This window comes from Diceros bicornis, chromosome 4, assembly GCF_020826845.1.
Source record: "Diceros bicornis minor isolate mBicDic1 chromosome 4, mDicBic1.mat.cur, whole genome shotgun sequence".
In the NCBI taxonomy this organism is placed as follows: domain Eukaryota; kingdom Metazoa; phylum Chordata; class Mammalia; order Perissodactyla; family Rhinocerotidae; genus Diceros; species Diceros bicornis.
The window spans coordinates 60339131-60357251 of record NC_080743.1 but is presented as its reverse complement, the minus strand read 5'-3'; the positions used below and the strand labels follow the sequence as shown (position 1 = coordinate 60357251).

The window sequence follows — 18121 nt, the reverse complement described above, 5'->3', positions numbered from 1 at the left end:
TCTCCTGCCATCTCTGTGTGGGATTCCTTGTCTCTCTGCCCCTACCCCTCCCCTTCTCTCTGAAGCCTGCTTCTCTATGTCCCTTAGGGCATGTCAGACCCTTCTCCTCCCCTGAGCCATCTGGAGGAGAGCCAGGACTGGACACCAGGCAGGGCCAGGACAATGGCAGTGCCCATTCTGTGGCCGTGGGTGGCATGCCTGCTCGTGATCCTCCTCTCCTTGGGATTTGGCCTGGATGCACTAGAGGGTGAGTCCCCAGCATTGTCTCCTCGAATCCCATCTCCCTTCCAGCCAGCGAGGAGGCCAAACAACTAAGCTTCCAGCCAGAACACATCTATTTCCCTACTGCAGTGTGAAGACTGGGGTTAGCTCTCAGAAGGACTTCCCACCAGGAAGAGCAGTTAGTGCCCCACATAAGGGTGTTTTTCTCTTAGTTCCCTGGGAGGTGAGAAAGACCTTGAAACACAGGGATGAATAGATGTCCTCTATTCCTTCTTGTGGAATCGTAATCCCAGTAAAGCCTGAATGAAAACCAAAATGAGCGGGGGAGTCTTAGAGGTCATTTCTAGGGCCACTGAATGGGAAGGGGGCAGGAACAGGATGGGTGGTGAGAACTAGGCACTATTAAACAACTGAACCCATTGTGCAGACAGGAAACTGAGGCTCAGAGAACTGAGAGGTCAAGCTAGAGTGGGTCCTGAGCTCCTGCCTCCAGGGCCCTGCCCCATGTCCCCCACCCTTAAGGCCCATCCACTGGGGTTGGGGGCTGCTTTTCATTAGTGCCCCAGGCTAGACACTTCCCGTGTGTAGGATTTCAGGGGGAACCACGTAGATTAAGATCATGGGGGTGCTGGGGGCTTGACGGGGAGAAGAAAAAAAGCTGAAGGGTGGAAGATTCAAAAAGAACAGGATGAGATGTCCCCTCTGCAATCCCACCATTCCCTTCCACACTGAGGGAGCTCAGGAATCCAGGGCTCTGTGCCTGCCTGAGGGGTCCCATGATGCCCCCAGACTGGGAGCTTCCAGGGGCAGGGCAGTCTCCCCCTCCTACAGAGACAGAGGAGTGATGCGAATAGGTTAGGGCAGGGGCTCCCCTGAAGGATGCTAGTTACAGAGGCACTGCCTGCAAGGCCCAGCTCCTCCCCTGCACCCCTCCCCTCCTCCACTGCTGTGCCAGGACAGGGCACGGCAGATGCCAGCCCAGAGCACGGTCGTCAGGACAGGAGCGCGTCCTTGGGGGGGAGGGGGCTGGTGTTTGGCCAGGGGACCCAGATGTCCTGTTCCCAGTGTAGCTCTGCACAGGGCAATGTCCTGAGGGGAGGCAGGGGTTAATCTGTGAAGGTCGTAGATTTGTTTTTCCAAATGACTCCCATCAGGGGAGCCCTAGCGAGGCAGGGGCCTGATGGGAAGTGGCATGTGGGCGCCTGAGAGAACCCCCATCTGCCTCGCAGAGCCTGATTGGCCTGCGCCTGGAGGGGCTAGAAGTGTTTTCTCATTCTCTCTCCCTCTCTTTTGTGTATGTGAGCATATATGTGCATGTGCTCAGACACACACACACACACACAAACAGTTGCTGGGCAGAGCCAAGCCCAGGACCATTAATGACAACAGGGGAAAAGTGTGAAGTAAGCCTCAGGGAGCCAGCCTTGCCTGCCCACTCCCCTCTTAACCATCAGGGGATGGGCCTGGGGATGTGTGATCGTGCGATGTTGCTGGAGGGCTAGGCAGGAACAGAGAGAGTAGAGGCTGGAGAGACTAGCGGGACTTGAATGGTGAGCTCAAGAATTCAGACTTGAGTCTCCAGCAGTGGGGAGCCATGGAGAGTATCCTTGGGAGCGAGTGAGTGCAGGGACCAGGTATCCAGCCCACTTAGGGGAATAGTCCCAGGTGCCCTGGGGAGAGAAAGGGAAATGAGGCTGGGGCCCTGGGTCTGAAGAAACCAGACACACCCAGATCCCCAAGGGAGGAGTGGACTTGGGATCCAGACGTTCATGATTCAACCCACAGTCCCTGAGTGCTCAGTGCTTCTGGGCCCCATGGGGGGATGCAAGGCTGACTAACAAGGGCCCCATCCTCAGGAGATCCATCCTTGGAGGGGGTAACAGAGATATAGATGGCAACGTTGGTGCCATGTTCTGTTGTGGGTGCTGGACTAAGTGTTGCCGAGCCTGAAGGGGAAGTAACTCAGGATCAGAGGCCCAGGGAAGGGGGAGCTTGTCCTGTAGCTTGCAGGACAAGAGCTGAGGGTGATACAAGGCCGAGGAACCCTTCTGAATTTTGAGATATTAGTGGGGACCAGTTGATCAACTGCCAGAATGGCAGGCTGAGGAATCTAAACTTAAACTTTTGGCAGTGGGGAGACATGGAATGTCCTTGGGAGAGTAACAAATGCAGGGACCAAGCACCTGGCTCCCTTGGGCCTGGGAGAGAAGTGGAGGGGGTGAAGCTCAGACTACTGCTTTCCAGTCACAGAATTCATTCATTCATTCATTCATCAAATATTTATTGAGTGCCAGTTTTGTGCCAGGCACTGTACCAGGCACCAAGGATACAGCAAAGAATTATACAAAGATCCCTGCTCTTCTGGAGCTTACAGTAAACAAAATAAAGAAGTAAATTATATATTAGCCAGTGCTAAGAATTAGAGAGAAAAATAAAGTAGGAAGGGGGAGTAGGGAGTGTTGTCAATTTAAATAGGATGGTCAGGGAAGGCCTCACATTTGAGCAAACACTTAAAGCAGATGAGTGTGCCATTTAGAGGGAAAAGTATTCTAGCCAGAGGGAATGGAAGGTGCAAAGACCCCAAGCAAAGCTTGGCTGGCTTGTTTGAGGAACAGCGAAGAGGTCAGTGTGGCTGAAGGGGAGAGAGGAAGGGGCTGAAGTCAGAGAGGCTGCAGAGGCCTTGTAGGCTGTGGTGAGGACTTTGGTTTTACATCAGTGAGATGGGGGCCACTGGGGACTTTTGAGCAGTGGAGGAACGTGATCCAACTTGTGTTTTGAAATGACTCTGACTATAGAGTAGAGAATAGACCGTAGAGGGGACAAGGGCGGAAGTGGGGAGACCATTTGGGAGGCTGTTACTGTAAACCCAGGGGAAGATGATGATGAAGCAGTGAAGGTGGTGATGAGTGGTTGGATTCTGGATTTTCTTCTTTTTGGCGAGGAAGATTAGCGCTGAGGTAATGTTACCAATCCTCCTCTTTTTTTGCTGAGGAAGATTGGCCCTGGGCTAACATCCATGCCCATCCTCCTCTCCTTTATACGTGGGACGCCTGCCACAGCATGGCTTGATGAGCAGTGCGTAGGTCTGCACCCGGTTTCCAAACCTGCAAACCCCGGACCACCGAAGTGGAGCACGGGAACTTAAGCATTACCCACCGGGCCGGCCCCCTGGATGTATTTTAAAGATAGAGCCCACGGAGTGTGGGGGTGAGAGAAGGAAAGGAGCTGAGGATGGCTTTAGATCTGGAGTCTGACTGAAGTTACGATTAACAAAAAGTGGGAGTGGGTTTGGGAGGGAAGGTCCGGAGCTCACTTTTGTCCATGTTGGCTCATCTGGGAGAGATTCGTCGACTGCAGGTGAGGCCTCAGAGGCTCAGGGAGGAGGTCACCCCACACCCAGAGCAGAGCCCATCTCCCCCTCAATATCCCACTCCCAATGTGGTCCCCTTCCTCCAAAGCTGTCAGGGCGGGATGGGGAGCTCGGACCGGGCTGCACTAACAGGTCCTGCCACGTGTGCCCACAGTGTGCCCCAGCCTGGACATCCGCTCAGAGGTGGCAGAGCTGCGGCGGCTGGAGAACTGCAGCGTGGTGGAGGGCCACCTGCAGATCCTGCTCATGTTCACAGCCACCGGCGAGGACTTCCGCGGCCTCAGCTTTCCACGCCTTACCCAGATCACCGACTACCTGCTCCTTTTCCGTGTCTATGGCCTGGAAAGCCTGCGTGACCTCTTCCCCAACCTAGCGGTCATCCGCGGTGCCCGCCTCTTCCTGGGCTACGCGCTGGTCATCTTCGAGATGCCACACCTGCGCGACGTGGGACTGCCGACGCTAGGGGCCGTGCTGCGTGGGGCTGTGCGCGTGGAGAAGAACCAGGAGCTCTGCCACCTCTCCACCATTGACTGGGGCCTGCTGCAACCTTCACCTGGCGCCAACCACATCGTGGGCAACAAGCTGGGCGAGGAGTGTGCCGACGTATGCCCCGGCGTGCTGGGCGCCTCTGGCGAGCCCTGCGCCAGGACCACCTTCAGCGGGCACACCGACTACAGGTGCTGGACCTCCAGCCACTGCCAGAGAGGTGGGCACTGGCACAGAACATGACTTGGGGGCACAGGGGGGACAGAGTAGCCAGAGGATGGTGTGGGTCAGTACTCTGCCGTCACTGTTTATTTTAGTCCTCACTCATCCTATGAGGCAGGTACTACTGTTATTCCCGTTTTGCAGATGAGGAAACTGAGGCGCAGAAAAGTTAAAAAACTGATGTGGCCTGAAGCAGTCAAGGGCTAGGCACAAGACAGCATCACGTGGTCATGGAGAACGTAAAGGACAGGTACAAGATGGGCATGGGGGAAAGGGTAGGCACGAGTAGATAGAAGGCAGCAGCGCAAGAAGCAGTATGGGGCAGTGGTTAAGTGCAAGGCCCGACGGCCTGGGTTCGAATCTCAGCTCCACTACGTACTGGCTGTGTTCAGTTAGCCTATCTGTGCCTCAGTTTCCTCACCTGTAAAATGATCCTAGGGTTGTTATGAGGGATGAGCTATTCTATAAAGCATTAGAGCAGTGCCTGGGCCATGGTAGTAGCTCTGTGTTCCCCATGAAAGTGGCCACAGCACAGGTGGTCCAGGGTAGGCTGGCAGTACTGTAGTGGGGAGTTTGGGAGCTGGGCGGGAAAAGAAAGGAGGAAGCGACAGATGAAGGACAAATATTGTGAGGTGGGATCTTCTAGGAAGTAAGGTGCATGGAGAGGAACCGAGGCAGGGAGCAGAGAAAAGGGGAGTGGAGTAAGGAGGGCTGCGTGGAGGAGGAAGTGCAAGTTATGGGGGAGGAAAGGAAGACCTTTCAGAGGCTGGGAGCAAATCTGGGGGCCCTCAGCCTGGGGCTCTTTCCACACAGCTCCCGGAGGTCAGCTCCCCTCACCCCAACACCTCAGCCTCAGGGCAGAAGAGTAACCAGATCCCCGCTGTATCCGCTGGGCCCCACCTCCCCAATGCCTCCCTGTTGGCTGTAAACACAGCTGCTGCATGTCCTCTCTCGTGTTTAGTGTCAACAAGCCCCGGCTGACCCCCACCACCCGCATCGCTCCCACAGACATCCAGCTGCCACTGTGCAGAGCTCCCAGGCCACTGGGCCTCCAGCCCCAAACCCGCCCACTGCTGCTTGGGACCGCCTCCTGCCCAGGGCAGGGCACTGAAGAGGGAGGAGGTATGGGCAGGGGCACGGGTGAAATGAACAGTGGTGGCCTCTGTTTCCACACACTCCCAGGCCCACCTTGCCCCAGGCCTGGCTGCTCAGAAGGAGCTGGCTGGCTCACCCTGGCACCATGCCCAGTGCTGATCTGGGCACCAGGCCTAGACAGGACAGCAGGCTGGGGAGCAGCAGCCCTGATGGACAAGGTCACTGCTCTGTCCTGAGTTCTGACACCCCTGACCAGGCACTGTGGGAGGTGGGGAGCCACAGAGAGGGGCCACAGTCCTTGTCCTCAAGAGCCCCTGTCTAAGGAAAACAGAGTCAGCAACCAGTGTCATCTGAAGGGGAGGGATTTGGGTGCAAACTAAGAGCGTTATCCCAGGAGGAGGGGTGGGGCCGGGATCACAGAGGGGCGGGTCAGGGCTAACCCAGCACTCTGCCCACAGTGTGCCCCTGTCCTCGTGGACTGGCCTGCACGGCTCGGGGTGAGTGCTGCCACGTCGAATGCCTGGGGGGCTGCAGCCGGCCGGAAGACCCCCATGCCTGCGTCGCCTGCCGCCACCTCTACTTCCAGGGCGCCTGCCACCGGGCCTGCCCACCAGGTACCTACCAGCATGAGTCCTGGCGCTGCGTCACAGCCCAGCGCTGTGCCAGCCTGCGCTCTGTGCCCGGCCGCATCTCCACCTTCGGCATCCACCAGGGCAGCTGCCTGGCCCAGTGCCCTCCAGGCTTCACTCGTAATGGCAGCAGGTGAGTGTAGGGTGGGTGGGGGGCATCCTTGGAGCATTAAGGAGCCCCACACTGGTCCAGGGCTCATGCCACACCCTCCGCTTGCCCCTGCTAGCATATTCTGCCACAAGTGCGAGGGGCTGTGCCCCAAAGAGTGCAAGGTGGGCACCAAGACCATCGACTCCGTCCAGGCGGCGCAGGATCTGGTGGGCTGCACCCACGTGGAGGGGAGCCTCATCCTCAATCTTCGCCAGGGCTGTTAGTACCTTCCTCGGGCCACGCCTCTCCTCCAGGCCACACCCTTCCTCCCGGCCACGCCCCTTACAATGACCCAGCTAAAGCACCACTTTCCATCACCCTGGGTCTCAGCCCTGAGGGCACCCCTTCCCTGAGCCCCCATGAAGCACCCCCACCCTGTGGACCCATCACTTTCCCTGCGCCTGCTCCAGCCTTGTCTTCTCCGTGCCCAGACAACCTGGAGCAGGAGCTGCAGCGCAGCCTGGGGCTGGTGGAGACCATCACTGGCTTCCTCAAAATCAAGCACTCCTTTGCTCTCGTGTCCCTGGGCTTTTTCAAGAACCTGAAACTAATCCGAGGGGACGCCATGGTGGATGGGTAAGGGGTCAAAAACAGGCCTCTGACCAGCTCTCTCTATCACATCTCTTCCCCAACACTCCCAAAACAGTGGGGAAGAGCATGGGCTCTGAAACCAGCTCTACTACTTACTAGCTGTGTGACTCTGGGTAGGTTACTTAACTTCTCTGGTCCTCAATTTTCTCATCTGTAAAATGGGGTTACTATAACACTACTTATTTCTTAGGGCTGTTGTGAATATGACTTAAGTTGTTATGTATAAAGCACTTAAAACAGTGCCTGGAATGCATTACATACCATATAAATTATAGTTACTATAACTCTATGGGTTGGCCATAATTGTTATCATCTGATCCTCTCAGCTGCAGAGCAAGACTGTGTGGGTTTGAATCCCATTCCTACCACCTACCAGTCGAGGCCTACCCATAATACAGCCAGGATGTTTCAAAATAATGTTTTTAAATCGCCATCCAGCCAACTGGTTCCTCATGCCTCCTGGCACATTGCCATGTACCCCCAGGGGTGCCCACACTCCAGCGGGAGAGGCAGAGCCCCAGTGTGAGTACTACTCCTCCCTGTGTCCCCAAAGCCAGGACAGAGCCTGGCACAGAGCAGGTGCCTGGTTAATGTGAGAGGAGGGAATGAGGGAGGCAGAGAAACTGCTGCCCCCATTTCACTGATGAGGAAAACACCCAGAAAGTGTGGGTGACTTGCCAGACATTACACTCTTGGTCAGTGGCACAGAGTGGGTGTGTACTAATGCCCCATGTGTGCTGGGTGTGAGTGGGCTGCTGAGGGCCCCTCCTCCCCTGGGCCTCCAGCACAGCCCCTCCAGGAGAAGTGCATAAGGCACCCCTGGCCCACCCCTTGCCCCCACCTCCCATGCAGAGCAATGTCCCCCGGCCTCCCCCAGGAACTACACTCTGTATGTGCTGGACAATCAGAACCTACAGCAGCTGGGCTCCTGGGTGGCTGCCGGGCTCACCATTCCGGTTGGCAAGATCTACTTCGCCTTCAACCCACGCCTCTGCTTGGAGCACATCTACCGCTTGGAGGAGGTGACCGGCACACGGGGAAGGCAAAACAAGGCCGAGATCAACCCCCGCACCAACGGAGACCGAGCCGCCTGTGAGGCCCGACGCCCCAACTCCAGAGCGATCGATCACAGTCGCAATGGGAGACACGACCCCAGGAAACACCCAGTCGCGCACACACGCATTCACACACACTGAAACACACTAGACACCCACCCGGGTGGGAGGGGCGCTTGACGAGGACAGTGTGATAAGTTCTCTTCAGAGGCCACGTTGGGGTGGGATGCCGCGGGGTCAGGGTGGGGGCTTGGAAGTAGGCGGCTCAAGCGGGTGACCAGCGCGGTTGAGAGCAGGTGTTCGCCCCTCGCCCCGCCCAGGCCAGACTCGTACTCTGCGCTTCGTGTCCAACGTGACGAAGGCCGACCGCATCTCGCTGCGCTGGGAGCGCTACGAGCCCCTGGAGGCTCGCGACCTACTCAGCTTCATCGTGTACTACAAGGAGTCGTGAGTGCCGGGGGCGGGGCCAGAGCGGGGCGGGGCCAGAGCGCGAGAGGGGTCGGAACCCGACCCCGCCAATTTGTTCACGACAGCAGGCAGGTGAGGGCAGAACGTCGCGGGGCTGTGGACAGCCAGGAAGCCAGGATCCCCAAGTCGCACTCCCTTGTAGAGCCCATATCTGGCTCTCTCCTCTCACCTTCTTCATCCCTCCACCTTTCACTTCACCCAGTGAAATGGAGAGGGCAATCAGAACTTCTGAGAGCCCAGGAGAGGCGCCCCGCTGGGAAGGCTGGGATAATTAAACTTCAATTCACTTGCTAATGTTCTGCACTGACCACATGCTCCTGCCCCAGCAGCGGTCTGGGGAGTACCCGCTAATTTGGCCAGTTTTATGCACAGCTTTGCCAGCATTTCATTAAAGCCTGAGGAAGAGAGGGAGCAGGGACAGCCAAGGACTGGCTGCTCTTTTCTTTGGAAAGAGAGTACTGACCATAGCAGGAGGGATAGTGGTTAGACCACAAGAAGGACTTCCCCAAAAGCATGGCTAGAGATCAAAAATAGAAATCCTTAGAGGAGAGAGATGGATTTGGGATGGCAAGCTGGGAGGGCAAGAGTGAGGAGTACTCTCCCTCTATGGTAGATAGAAGATGGGAGCTTCCTGGCTTGGAAGCATTTCCTATGAATTAAAATTGAGAGGTCTTGGGGCCCACCCGGTGGCGTAGCAGTTAAGTTCGCGCACTCCGCTTCAGCGGCCCAGTGTTTGCGGGCACGGATCCCGGGCGTGGACCTCCACACCCCTCATCAAGCCATGCTGTGGTGGCGTCCCACATACAAAATAGAGGAAGATTGGCACAGATGTTAGCTCAGGGCCAATCTTCCTCACCAAAAAAAAAAAAAAATTGAGAGGTCTTAGTTGCCCACTAGCATAGGGCCTGGCCTGGGAGGAAGGGAGGGAAGTCAGTGGTGGCAGGCCTGCTCAAATGGCCAAGGATCTCCTAGGCCTCAGCGATAGGTGAGGGTCTCTACTATGGGGAAGCTAGACGGTTTGTTAAATGTAGATTCCCCGGTCCCTCCCCCATGGATTCTGATTCAATTAGTCCTAGGTAGGGCCCATGAATGTGCATTTCTAACAAGCTTCCTGGTAATGATGAATCTTCTGGTCCATGGACCACACTTTGAGGAGCGCTAACAGGGACTGCAATGTAAATGACACCCCCTGGCTTGTGCAGCTTACAACCTGCACAACTATACACAGCTGCCTCTCGGCTCAAAAGGCAGAGAATCTTAGAGGTCCTTCAGGAAGCTCCCCTAACACCACTGCCTTGCAGTGTGGCTGTGGCTGTGCTCCCTGAGAGACGTATACCGTGGATCAATTCCAGCTCTGAGCAGACCCACTCAGTGAGTTTGTCATGCCCACAAGGCACCTGCCCCAAAGGACAGACCCATACCTGCTTCTGGATGCCCTCATGCATACTGGAAGAAGAATGACAATGAGAGTCTTGGGGTGATTCAGAGAGGAGAGGGGTGCTAGAAAGTGGGAGTAAGGCTGAGCTGCCCCTCAGCTCCAGGGATGGGGTGTTCAGCCCATTCCAGAATGCCACGGAGCACGTGGGTCCAGATGCCTGTGGGACCCAGAGCTGGAATCTGCTGGATGTGGAGCTGCCCCTAAGCCGCACCCAGGAGCCAGGGGTGACCCTGGCCCCTCTCAAGCCCTGGACACAGTACGCAGTGTTTGTGCGGGCCATCACGCTGACCACTGCTGAGGACAGCCCCCACCAAGGAGCCCAGAGCCCCATCGTCTACCTCCGAACCCTGCCTGCGGGTAGGCTGAAGCCTTTGAAGGGGATGGGAGCTAGATGCCTGGTCCTAGTGAGAATGGGGGAACCCAGCACCAGAAATAGAGAAGCCGGGTCACTGAACACCTGGCTCGTCAAGGCTGGGAAGCCAGATGCTTGAGTCCTAGAAAGAAAAGGATGCATTCGCCTAGGTCTTAGGGAAGCTGTGGGTGGGAGAGTGCAGGGGGAACGCCTGAGACAATCCAAGGGCCTTTGGGGGACAAAATGCTGAGTTCTAAGAAGGGGAGGTTGAGGGTCACCTATTTCTCAAGAGAAGGGGGGTGTCGGACCCCAGAGAGAGGTGCCCATTACCAGACAGTATTAGAAAGGGGGATCCGCGGCACCTCAGATGTACCCTCCTCACACCCCTAGCGCCCGCGGTGCCCCAGGACGTCATCTCCACGTCCAACTCCTCGTCCCATCTGCTGGTGCGCTGGAAGCCGCCGACCCAGCGCAACGGGAACATCACCTACTACCTGGTGCTGTGGCAGCGTCTGGCAGAGGACGGCGACCTCTACCTCAACGACTACTGCCACCGCGGTGCGCAGCGGAGAGGCGCGGGCCGGAGGGCTTGGGGCGCCCGGGCCGTGGCCGCTGTCCGGCTAACTACTTCCTTCCCGCCGCCGTGCCAGGCTTGCGGCTGCCAACCAGCAACAACGACCCCCGCTTCGACCGCGAAGACGGGGAACTCGAGGCCGAGATGGAGCCCGGCTGCTGCCCTTGCCAGCACCCACCTCCTGGGCAGGTCCTGCCACCGCTGGAAGCGCAAGAGGCCTCGTTCCAGAAGAAGTTTGAAAACTTTCTGCACAACGCCATCACCATCCCCAAGTGCGGCTTCGCGCGCGGGCCGGATGGGCGGGGCCCAGGAGGGTCGGGTCTTGCTGGGGGGGGGGCTTTGTGGGCGTGACTATGTTGTGTGGGGGGGGCCTGGTTTGTGGGTGTGTTTGGAGGCCCTCTGCCGCGACTTAGGGCACTGGGGAGCGCTCTGGGAGGGCTTGACAGGACCCTCCCTGGCCTCCTCAGATCTCCTTGGAAGGTGACGTCCATCAACAAGAGCCCTCAAAAGTAAGCGGGGGCGGGGCCGGGGCTGAGGGGCGGGGCTCCCGGGGCAGGGCCAGGGCTCTGACTCGTGCCTTCCGCAGGGACTCAGGGCGGCACCGCCGGGCCGTGGGGGCCCTCCGGCTTGGGCGGAACAGCTCGGATTTCGAAATCCAAGAGGACAAAGTGCCCCGGGAGCGAGCGGTGCTGAGTGGCCTGCGCCACTTCACGGAATACCGGATAGACATCCATGCCTGCAACCACGCGGCGCACACCGTGGGCTGCAGCGCTGCCACCTTCGTCTTTGCGCGCACCATGCCCCACAGTAGGTGACGCCCCTCACCTTCTACACCCACCGACCCCAAGGACCTTCTACCCCCACCACCGACCCCCTGTCTAACTAGTGCTCCAACTAGCGAGTTTGACCTCCCGCTAACTCCAGAGCCTCGCTTTGCTCGCCCCTCCCAGTCCCCCATAATCCCAGAGCTCCCTCAAACCTCTCGGTTTAGCCCCCTTGGGTTTGAACACGGAGATAAGAGGAAACACTTGTGGCCGGGCTGCCTGATGCCCTCTCCTGCAGGAGAGGCGGATGGAATCCCAGGGAAGGTGGCCTGGGAGGCGGCCAGCAAGAGCAGTGTCCTCCTGCGCTGGCTTGAACCACCGGACCCCAACGGACTTATCCTCAAGTATGAAATCAAGTACCGCCGCTTGGGAGAGGTAGGTACCCCAGGGCACCCCTAACCCTGCCCCACATTGTGCCTCTATCCTCTTCCCAGTCAGCTGTTCTGTGTTGCCCTCAGGAGGCCACAGTACTGTGCGTGTCCCGCCTGCGATATGCTAAGTTTGGGGGAGTCCACTTGGCCTTGCTGCCCCCTGGAAACTACTCTGCCAGAGTTCGGGCAACCTCACTGGCTGGCAATGGCTCCTGGACAGACAGTGTCGCTTTCTACATCCTTGGCCCAGGTATACATGGCTTCTGTCCCAGACAGCCCCACCTGGGTCCCCAGCCACATCCCCGTTGTAGAAACCACAGGCCCATCCACCCCATCCCCCCCCCATTCCTCATTGTGGAAAGAGAAGCATCCTCTACCCCCGGCTTCTCTATCTTTGACCCTACCCTCTGCTGCCCTCTGACCGCCAGAGGAGGAAGACTCCGGGAGTCTGCACGTCCTTCTCACTGTCACCCCTGTGGGGCTCATGCTGCTCATCATTCTTGCTGCCCTCGGATTCTTCTATGGCAAGAAGAGGTGATGACAAGTCCCACCAGTTCCCAACCCCCTTCTCTCCCTGAGCCCTCATCATAAGGTCAGTGCAGTAGGAGGGTAGTAGATGAGACAGCAGAAAGGACTTCCTTAGAAGCAGTCATTCTTCCCCTGGGGGCTGCATGGAGGGGACATACCTTTCAGCTAGGGTGACCAATTTGTCCTGGTTTGCCTGGGACTTTCCTGATCTTAGCAGTGGAAGTCCTGCATCCTGGGAAACCCCTCAGTCTGGGCACACCAGGACTATTGGTCACCACACTCTCAGCCCGAGAAAAAATGAAGCTGGTCCTACCATAGCAGGGGGAGAATCAGGAGACCTCAGGATATGTCCTCGGATGCTTGATGTCTGATCCCCCTGGGGCTGAATGCAAGGGAGAAATGGGGGCAGGACTTTGATTAGCTGGGTTCTAAGGACTAGCTGAGGAGGCAGGAGCCCTCTACTCCTGTCCTCCTTATTCCCAGCCTGTCAGATCCCAGATCCCAGGACTAGAACCAAGACCAGTTTGGAAATTGCTTAGGGCTTCCCAGGGGTCACCTTGATCAGGGCTGGGGGCATGGTCAGTTGCTTCCCTTCTTGCAATTCCCTCTTCCTCGTTCTCTGACATTGCTCTTTCCTTCTTGAGGACACTTCCAGCCTGACCCCCTTCCCTCCCATTGCAGAAACAGCACCCTGTACACCTCTGTGAATCCAGAGTATTTCAGCGCCTCTGATAGTAGGTCTGGGGATGGGTGGACAGGTGTTGTGGGAAGGGAGACAGGAGGGGAGGAGAGGCAGACTTCCAGGAGACTTTCTTGGAGAAGGCAGCCTTGGGACCCAAGCCCTTCAGAAGAGGAGAGAAGTGGGTGGAGGCATGGCAGAAAGCAGTGTCCTCGCCTCTTGACCCCTGCCTCCTCTCAGTGTACGTGGCTGACGAGTGGGAGGTGCCTCGGAAGCAGATCTCCATAATCCGAGAACTAGGCCAGGGCTCTTTCGGGATGGTATATGAGGGGCTGGCACAAGGACTGGAGGCTGGAGAGGAGTCCACGCCTGTGGCCCTGAAGACGGTGAATGAGCTGGCCAGCCCACGGGAACGCATTGAGTTCCTCAAGGAAGCCTCTGTCATGAAGGCATTCAAGTGTCACCATGTGGTAAGGGAGGCTCAGGGGCATTATCAGGGTCATAATTAGGGCAAAGTTCATGTGGTAAGAGGGATAGGGTCAGGAATGAGGCCAGGGCACCTCAAGGTCAGGGTTGGGACTGTGGTTAGGATCCTAATTGGGGTAAAGGTCACGGTTGGGGTTAGAGTCAAAACAGGGTCCTGGCAGGGCCATGGCAGAATCATGGCTAGGGCTGAGATCAGTCATGCGCCGGGGGCAATATTGAGTGTCCAGATCATTATTAGGGTTATGATTGGGATCAAGGTCAGAGTTGGGCCAATCATGAAGATTGGGACGATAGTCATATATGATCAGGGTCACGGGTTAGGGTTAGGGTCATTGTTAGGTCAGGATTAGGGATATGGTCACGGTTGGGGTTAGGGTCAGGTTTGGTGTCTTAGTCAGGTTGTGACCACAGCAGGTCAAGGTTTTACCCAGGTGGGTCAAGGGGGCTGGGTGGACCTGCAACCAGGCTCTTTGTCCGTCCCAGGTGCGTCTCCTGGGTGTGGTATCTCAGGGCCAGCCAACTTTGGTCATCATGGAGTTAATGACCCGTGGGGACCTCAAGAGCCATCTTCGATCTTTGCGGCCTGAGGCAGAGGTGGGGACCAGGAAGACCCTGGGGCAAGGGGCTGGGGAGTTAGAGAAGACTTGAGTACAGTTTTGGGGGGCAATCCTTGGGTAGGAGTCCAGCCTCTAGGTTCCTTCTTCACCAGCCCCCTCTCTTGCCTCTAGAACAACCCTGGGCTCCCACGGCCGGCACTGGGAGATATGATCCAGATGGCTGGTGAGATCGCGGATGGCATGGCCTACCTTGCTGCCAATAAGTTTGTGCACCGAGACCTGGCAGCCCGAAACTGCATGGTGTCTCAGGACTTCACTGTCAAGATTGGGGGTACAGAGGGTGCCAGGCGGGTGAGGGCAGTGTGAGGAGTAGAGAGACTCCCCCCAAGCTAGGCATTAGGAGGTCGAGGCCTAGCCCACAGCTCTGTCCCTGAGAGCCTGTGAGAACTTTAGCAAATCCCACCCCTCACCAGATCTCAGTCTCCTCATCCAAGGGCAGAGGGGTTTGGCTGGGATGATCTCTGAGGTCCTTTGAGCCTGCACGTTCCAGGATTCTTGGAGACTGTGGAGGTGGAGAGGGTTGGGGCAGGAGCTGGTACGTGCCTCTTCTGCCTCACACCCTGTCCACCCTCACTTTCCACCCTCACTTTCCAGACTTCGGGATGACTCGAGATGTGTATGAGACAGATTATTACCGCAAGGGCGGGAAGGGGCTGCTGCCCGTGCGCTGGATGGCCCCCGAGTCCCTCAAAGATGGAATCTTCACCACCCACTCGGATGTCTGGTGGGGCCTGGCTGGAGCAGAGGGCCCAGGGGATGTGGAGCGGGGTCTGGGGAGAGGCCGGGGGGCACCTCCTCAGGGCACCCTGAGCAGCATGCAGGGTGCTGGGCTCAGGCCCTCCTACGTGTCCTCCAGGTCCTTTGGCGTGGTGCTCTGGGAGATCGTGACCCTGGCTGAACAGCCCTACCAGGGCTTATCCAACGAGCAGGTGCTCAAGTTTGTCATGGACGGTGGGGTCCTAGAGGAGCTGGAGAGCTGTCCACTTCAGCTGTGAGTCACCCCAGCCTGCCCTTTCCTCAACTCCACTCTGCCCACACCTGCCCCCTGTCTCCAGGATTCTGACTCACCTCCTCTGATGCTCTACTTTCACTGATCCCCAGCTCGGAGCCCTCCAACTCTAGATCCCCACCACAACCCCCATTCACTCCCCTGTGACCCTCCTAGACCTAATCTCCTGTGACCCCACCGCCAACTCTCAGTGCAGGAGGTGGGGGCGTGGCGGGGGCTCCTCTGACACTGCCCCCCCCCACCAGGCAGGAGCTGATGAGCCGCTGCTGGCAGCAGAACCCACGCCTGCGCCCAACCTTCACCCACATCCTGGACAGCATACAGGGGGAGCTTCGGCCCTCCTTCCGCCTCCTCTCCTTCTATTACAGCCCGGAGTGCCGGGGGGGCCAGGCTTCCTTGCTGCCCACCGATGTAGAGCCCAACTCCCTGCCAACCCCAAAAGGGGCTTCCTCAAACTGCAGCCCCCAAAATGGGGGTCCAGGGCACTGAGGAGCACCCCCACCCTTGGCTGATTGACCTCCCACAGGCAGAGAGGAAGAGACCTGACCTTTGGGGCATGAGATGTGCAGACGTTCACACCCCCACCCATGCTCAGACAGGGCAGAGGGTGGCCGAGGGCGGGACAGAAAGCAGGAGCAGGAAAGATTAGGGAGGGTCAGGGCAGACTCACTGTCGGGAAGGTTTCTCGGGAGCCTGAGTTCTCCATGAGAAAGTAAGCAAGGTCACAGAAGGAGGAGCGGAGATCAGACCATGGACAAGATGTCCTGGCCCTCGGAGTGAGAGACCCTACTCAGACTAGGGAGAGAGGGCCTGCCTGCCCCAGAGGCAGTGTCCGTAGAACCCCACCCTCAGCTTGGGTCTCCTGTGGACATCTGGGGCCATCAACACACTTGAAACCAGATGAGCAACCAGAATTGGGCCTGGAAGCCTCTCTGTCCATGTTTGGGGTGCTGGGGATGGGGTGTCCATATGACTGCCCTTCTTACCCCTGCATTTCACCTCCTCCCCTCTGCCCCATACACCAGGTGGTGGGGAGAATCCGGGGACCTGGGTGAGCAGGTCCCCAGCCTGGCCTTGTAGGCCTGCCCTCACCTCTGCCTCTCCTTTGCCACACCCAGGGACCCCCAGCTTGGTGCTCTTCCTTCCTCTTCTCCAGGGGCATCCCTTGGAGTGATTCACCCCTTCTCCCAGTCTCTTCCCCTCAATCTCCCTCATACCCTTGGATTATTAAGGCTTTAAGAGCCTTGCTTCCTCGCTGCCCTAACTCCTGCCCCCCGCCCCCTGCCTCTCATGGGAAGATGGGAGAAGGCACAATAAATGCCGAGTCTGTTTGTACCCTGGTCCCGGGCAGCCCATTATCTCTCCATCTACATGGTGTTAACACTGGATGAACTTCCTCCCTCCCTCCTTGGGGACTTGACGTGGTGACCCCGAGGCGGTGATACGGGATAAATACACTGCTGTCAAACACCACCTCCACGAACCCCTGTGCAGCCAGGGTTGCCATGACAGTGAAGCTAGACAATCCTGCTCTTATCTGCTGCTCAGGCGGCCAGAAGCGGCGGAGCCCAGCAGGGCAGCTTTGTACTGGCCTCTCAGCCTCAGCAGCCCGTCTCCCACACCTCATCTTTAGGTCATCCCTCACTGTTTCCATACTGCAGACCCTTCCTAGGGTGTCACAGGACAGACTTGAAGTGGGCAGAACAGGGGTAGGGGAGGGGCCTTGATGACACCACCAGTCCATGCTGGATGCTGCCCAGCCAAGGCAGGGGACATACATCAGAGCAGAGTCTGTGTGTCTGGCTCCCTACAGTTATTCCAACCCAGGAGCAGAGATGCCCTGGAGGCATGTTGAAGGAGCACAAGGGAGTCTATTTCCAGGCTCTTACGCCAGTGCCATTAGAGCATTTGAAGGGGAGAGATACAGACGAATGACTTAAAACCTTGGTGAAGGAGGTGGCAGCAGAAGGGGCTGGTCATGGCTCAGGGCTTGTTAGCATCCTGTACCAGCATCTTCCGCATCCAGGTCCTGAGGACCAGAGCTCCCATGCTGCCCCGCGCTGCCACATGCTGCCTCACATGGGGGTCTGGGGAGATTTGCACTTGTAAGCATGCTTGCTTGGTCCAGCAGCTGTCCTGCAAACCATAGCTCCTTAGGGCAGGGCCTGAGTGGCGTGGGCATGAGTCTGTGTGAGGCCGTCTTTATGACAGCAATTACATCTCATATACACTACCCCGACAGGGTCACCGTGGGCAGCAAGGACCACCTGTCCTAAGCACCCCTGCGTGTCATTGGTGGCTGAAGCAACAGTGACCCCTAATGGTTACTGGTGGAACCACAGCCAAGGGAGAAAAGAGTAAGGGAGGTTGTTCTCTCCTGGCTGTGTTGCTGGTCTCAGAGAAGCCCCCAGCAGAGGGGAAGGGAGGAGGGACTCCACACAAAAGCCCTGGATCTGAGACCTGCACACTCACACCGAGCACACAGGCACACCTGCACTTGCACAGGCCTGGAAGGCAGCAGTGGGGTCAAGCCCTCTCCCCACCACCCATGCCTACTAACCTCCACAGTGCTGGACGTTGCGGGCTTAGAAAGTGCTAGTCATCTGGATATGGAGGGGCTTAAGGAAGGGATTGGGAGTCGAAGAAAAGAGAGCTTCAGAAAAATGCTGTCTGTGCTCCGCCTCCAAAGATGAGCAGGTGGTGGCTGGCTCAGAAGAACTTTTTGGAGAAGGATGTAAAGATGCTAGAAGACAAACTCCACTGCCATCCATGTCCTAGAGAAGAACTGGATTTAACAAGTAGCAAGAGAGATGGGGGATAGACTTCATAAGGGCTTCCCAATTCTACAGGAAAGCTTTGTAGAGGGAAGAAGTGTCTTCTCTCTGAGATAGCTAGAGACAGACAATAGGTTGACCTGGGAAGGGAGTTATGGACGTCTACCACAGAAGCGGAAG

The 18121-nt window shown here is 57.4% G+C and overlaps 1 protein-coding gene across 1 annotated transcript; it reads left to right on the top strand.

Annotated features, from left to right (window-relative positions):
* The first annotated feature begins 100 nt into the window (after positions 1–100).
* INSRR (insulin receptor related receptor) lies at positions 101–16603 on the top strand. Its single transcript, XM_058539495.1, has 22 exons — positions 101–247; positions 3747–4298; positions 5854–6157; positions 6252–6394; positions 6607–6751; positions 7644–7858; positions 8142–8268; positions 9846–10084; positions 10470–10637; positions 10730–10925; positions 11121–11162; positions 11240–11460; positions 11716–11852; positions 11936–12098; positions 12277–12382; positions 13058–13110; positions 13296–13525; positions 14025–14135; positions 14270–14429; positions 14753–14882; positions 15015–15149; positions 15413–16603. Exons 1-22 carry the CDS (start codon positions 163–165, stop codon positions 15654–15656), a joined length of 3906 nt encoding a protein of 1301 aa, XP_058395478.1. The 5' UTR covers positions 101–162; the 3' UTR covers positions 15657–16603.
* Positions 16604–18121: the final 1518 nt, after the last annotated feature.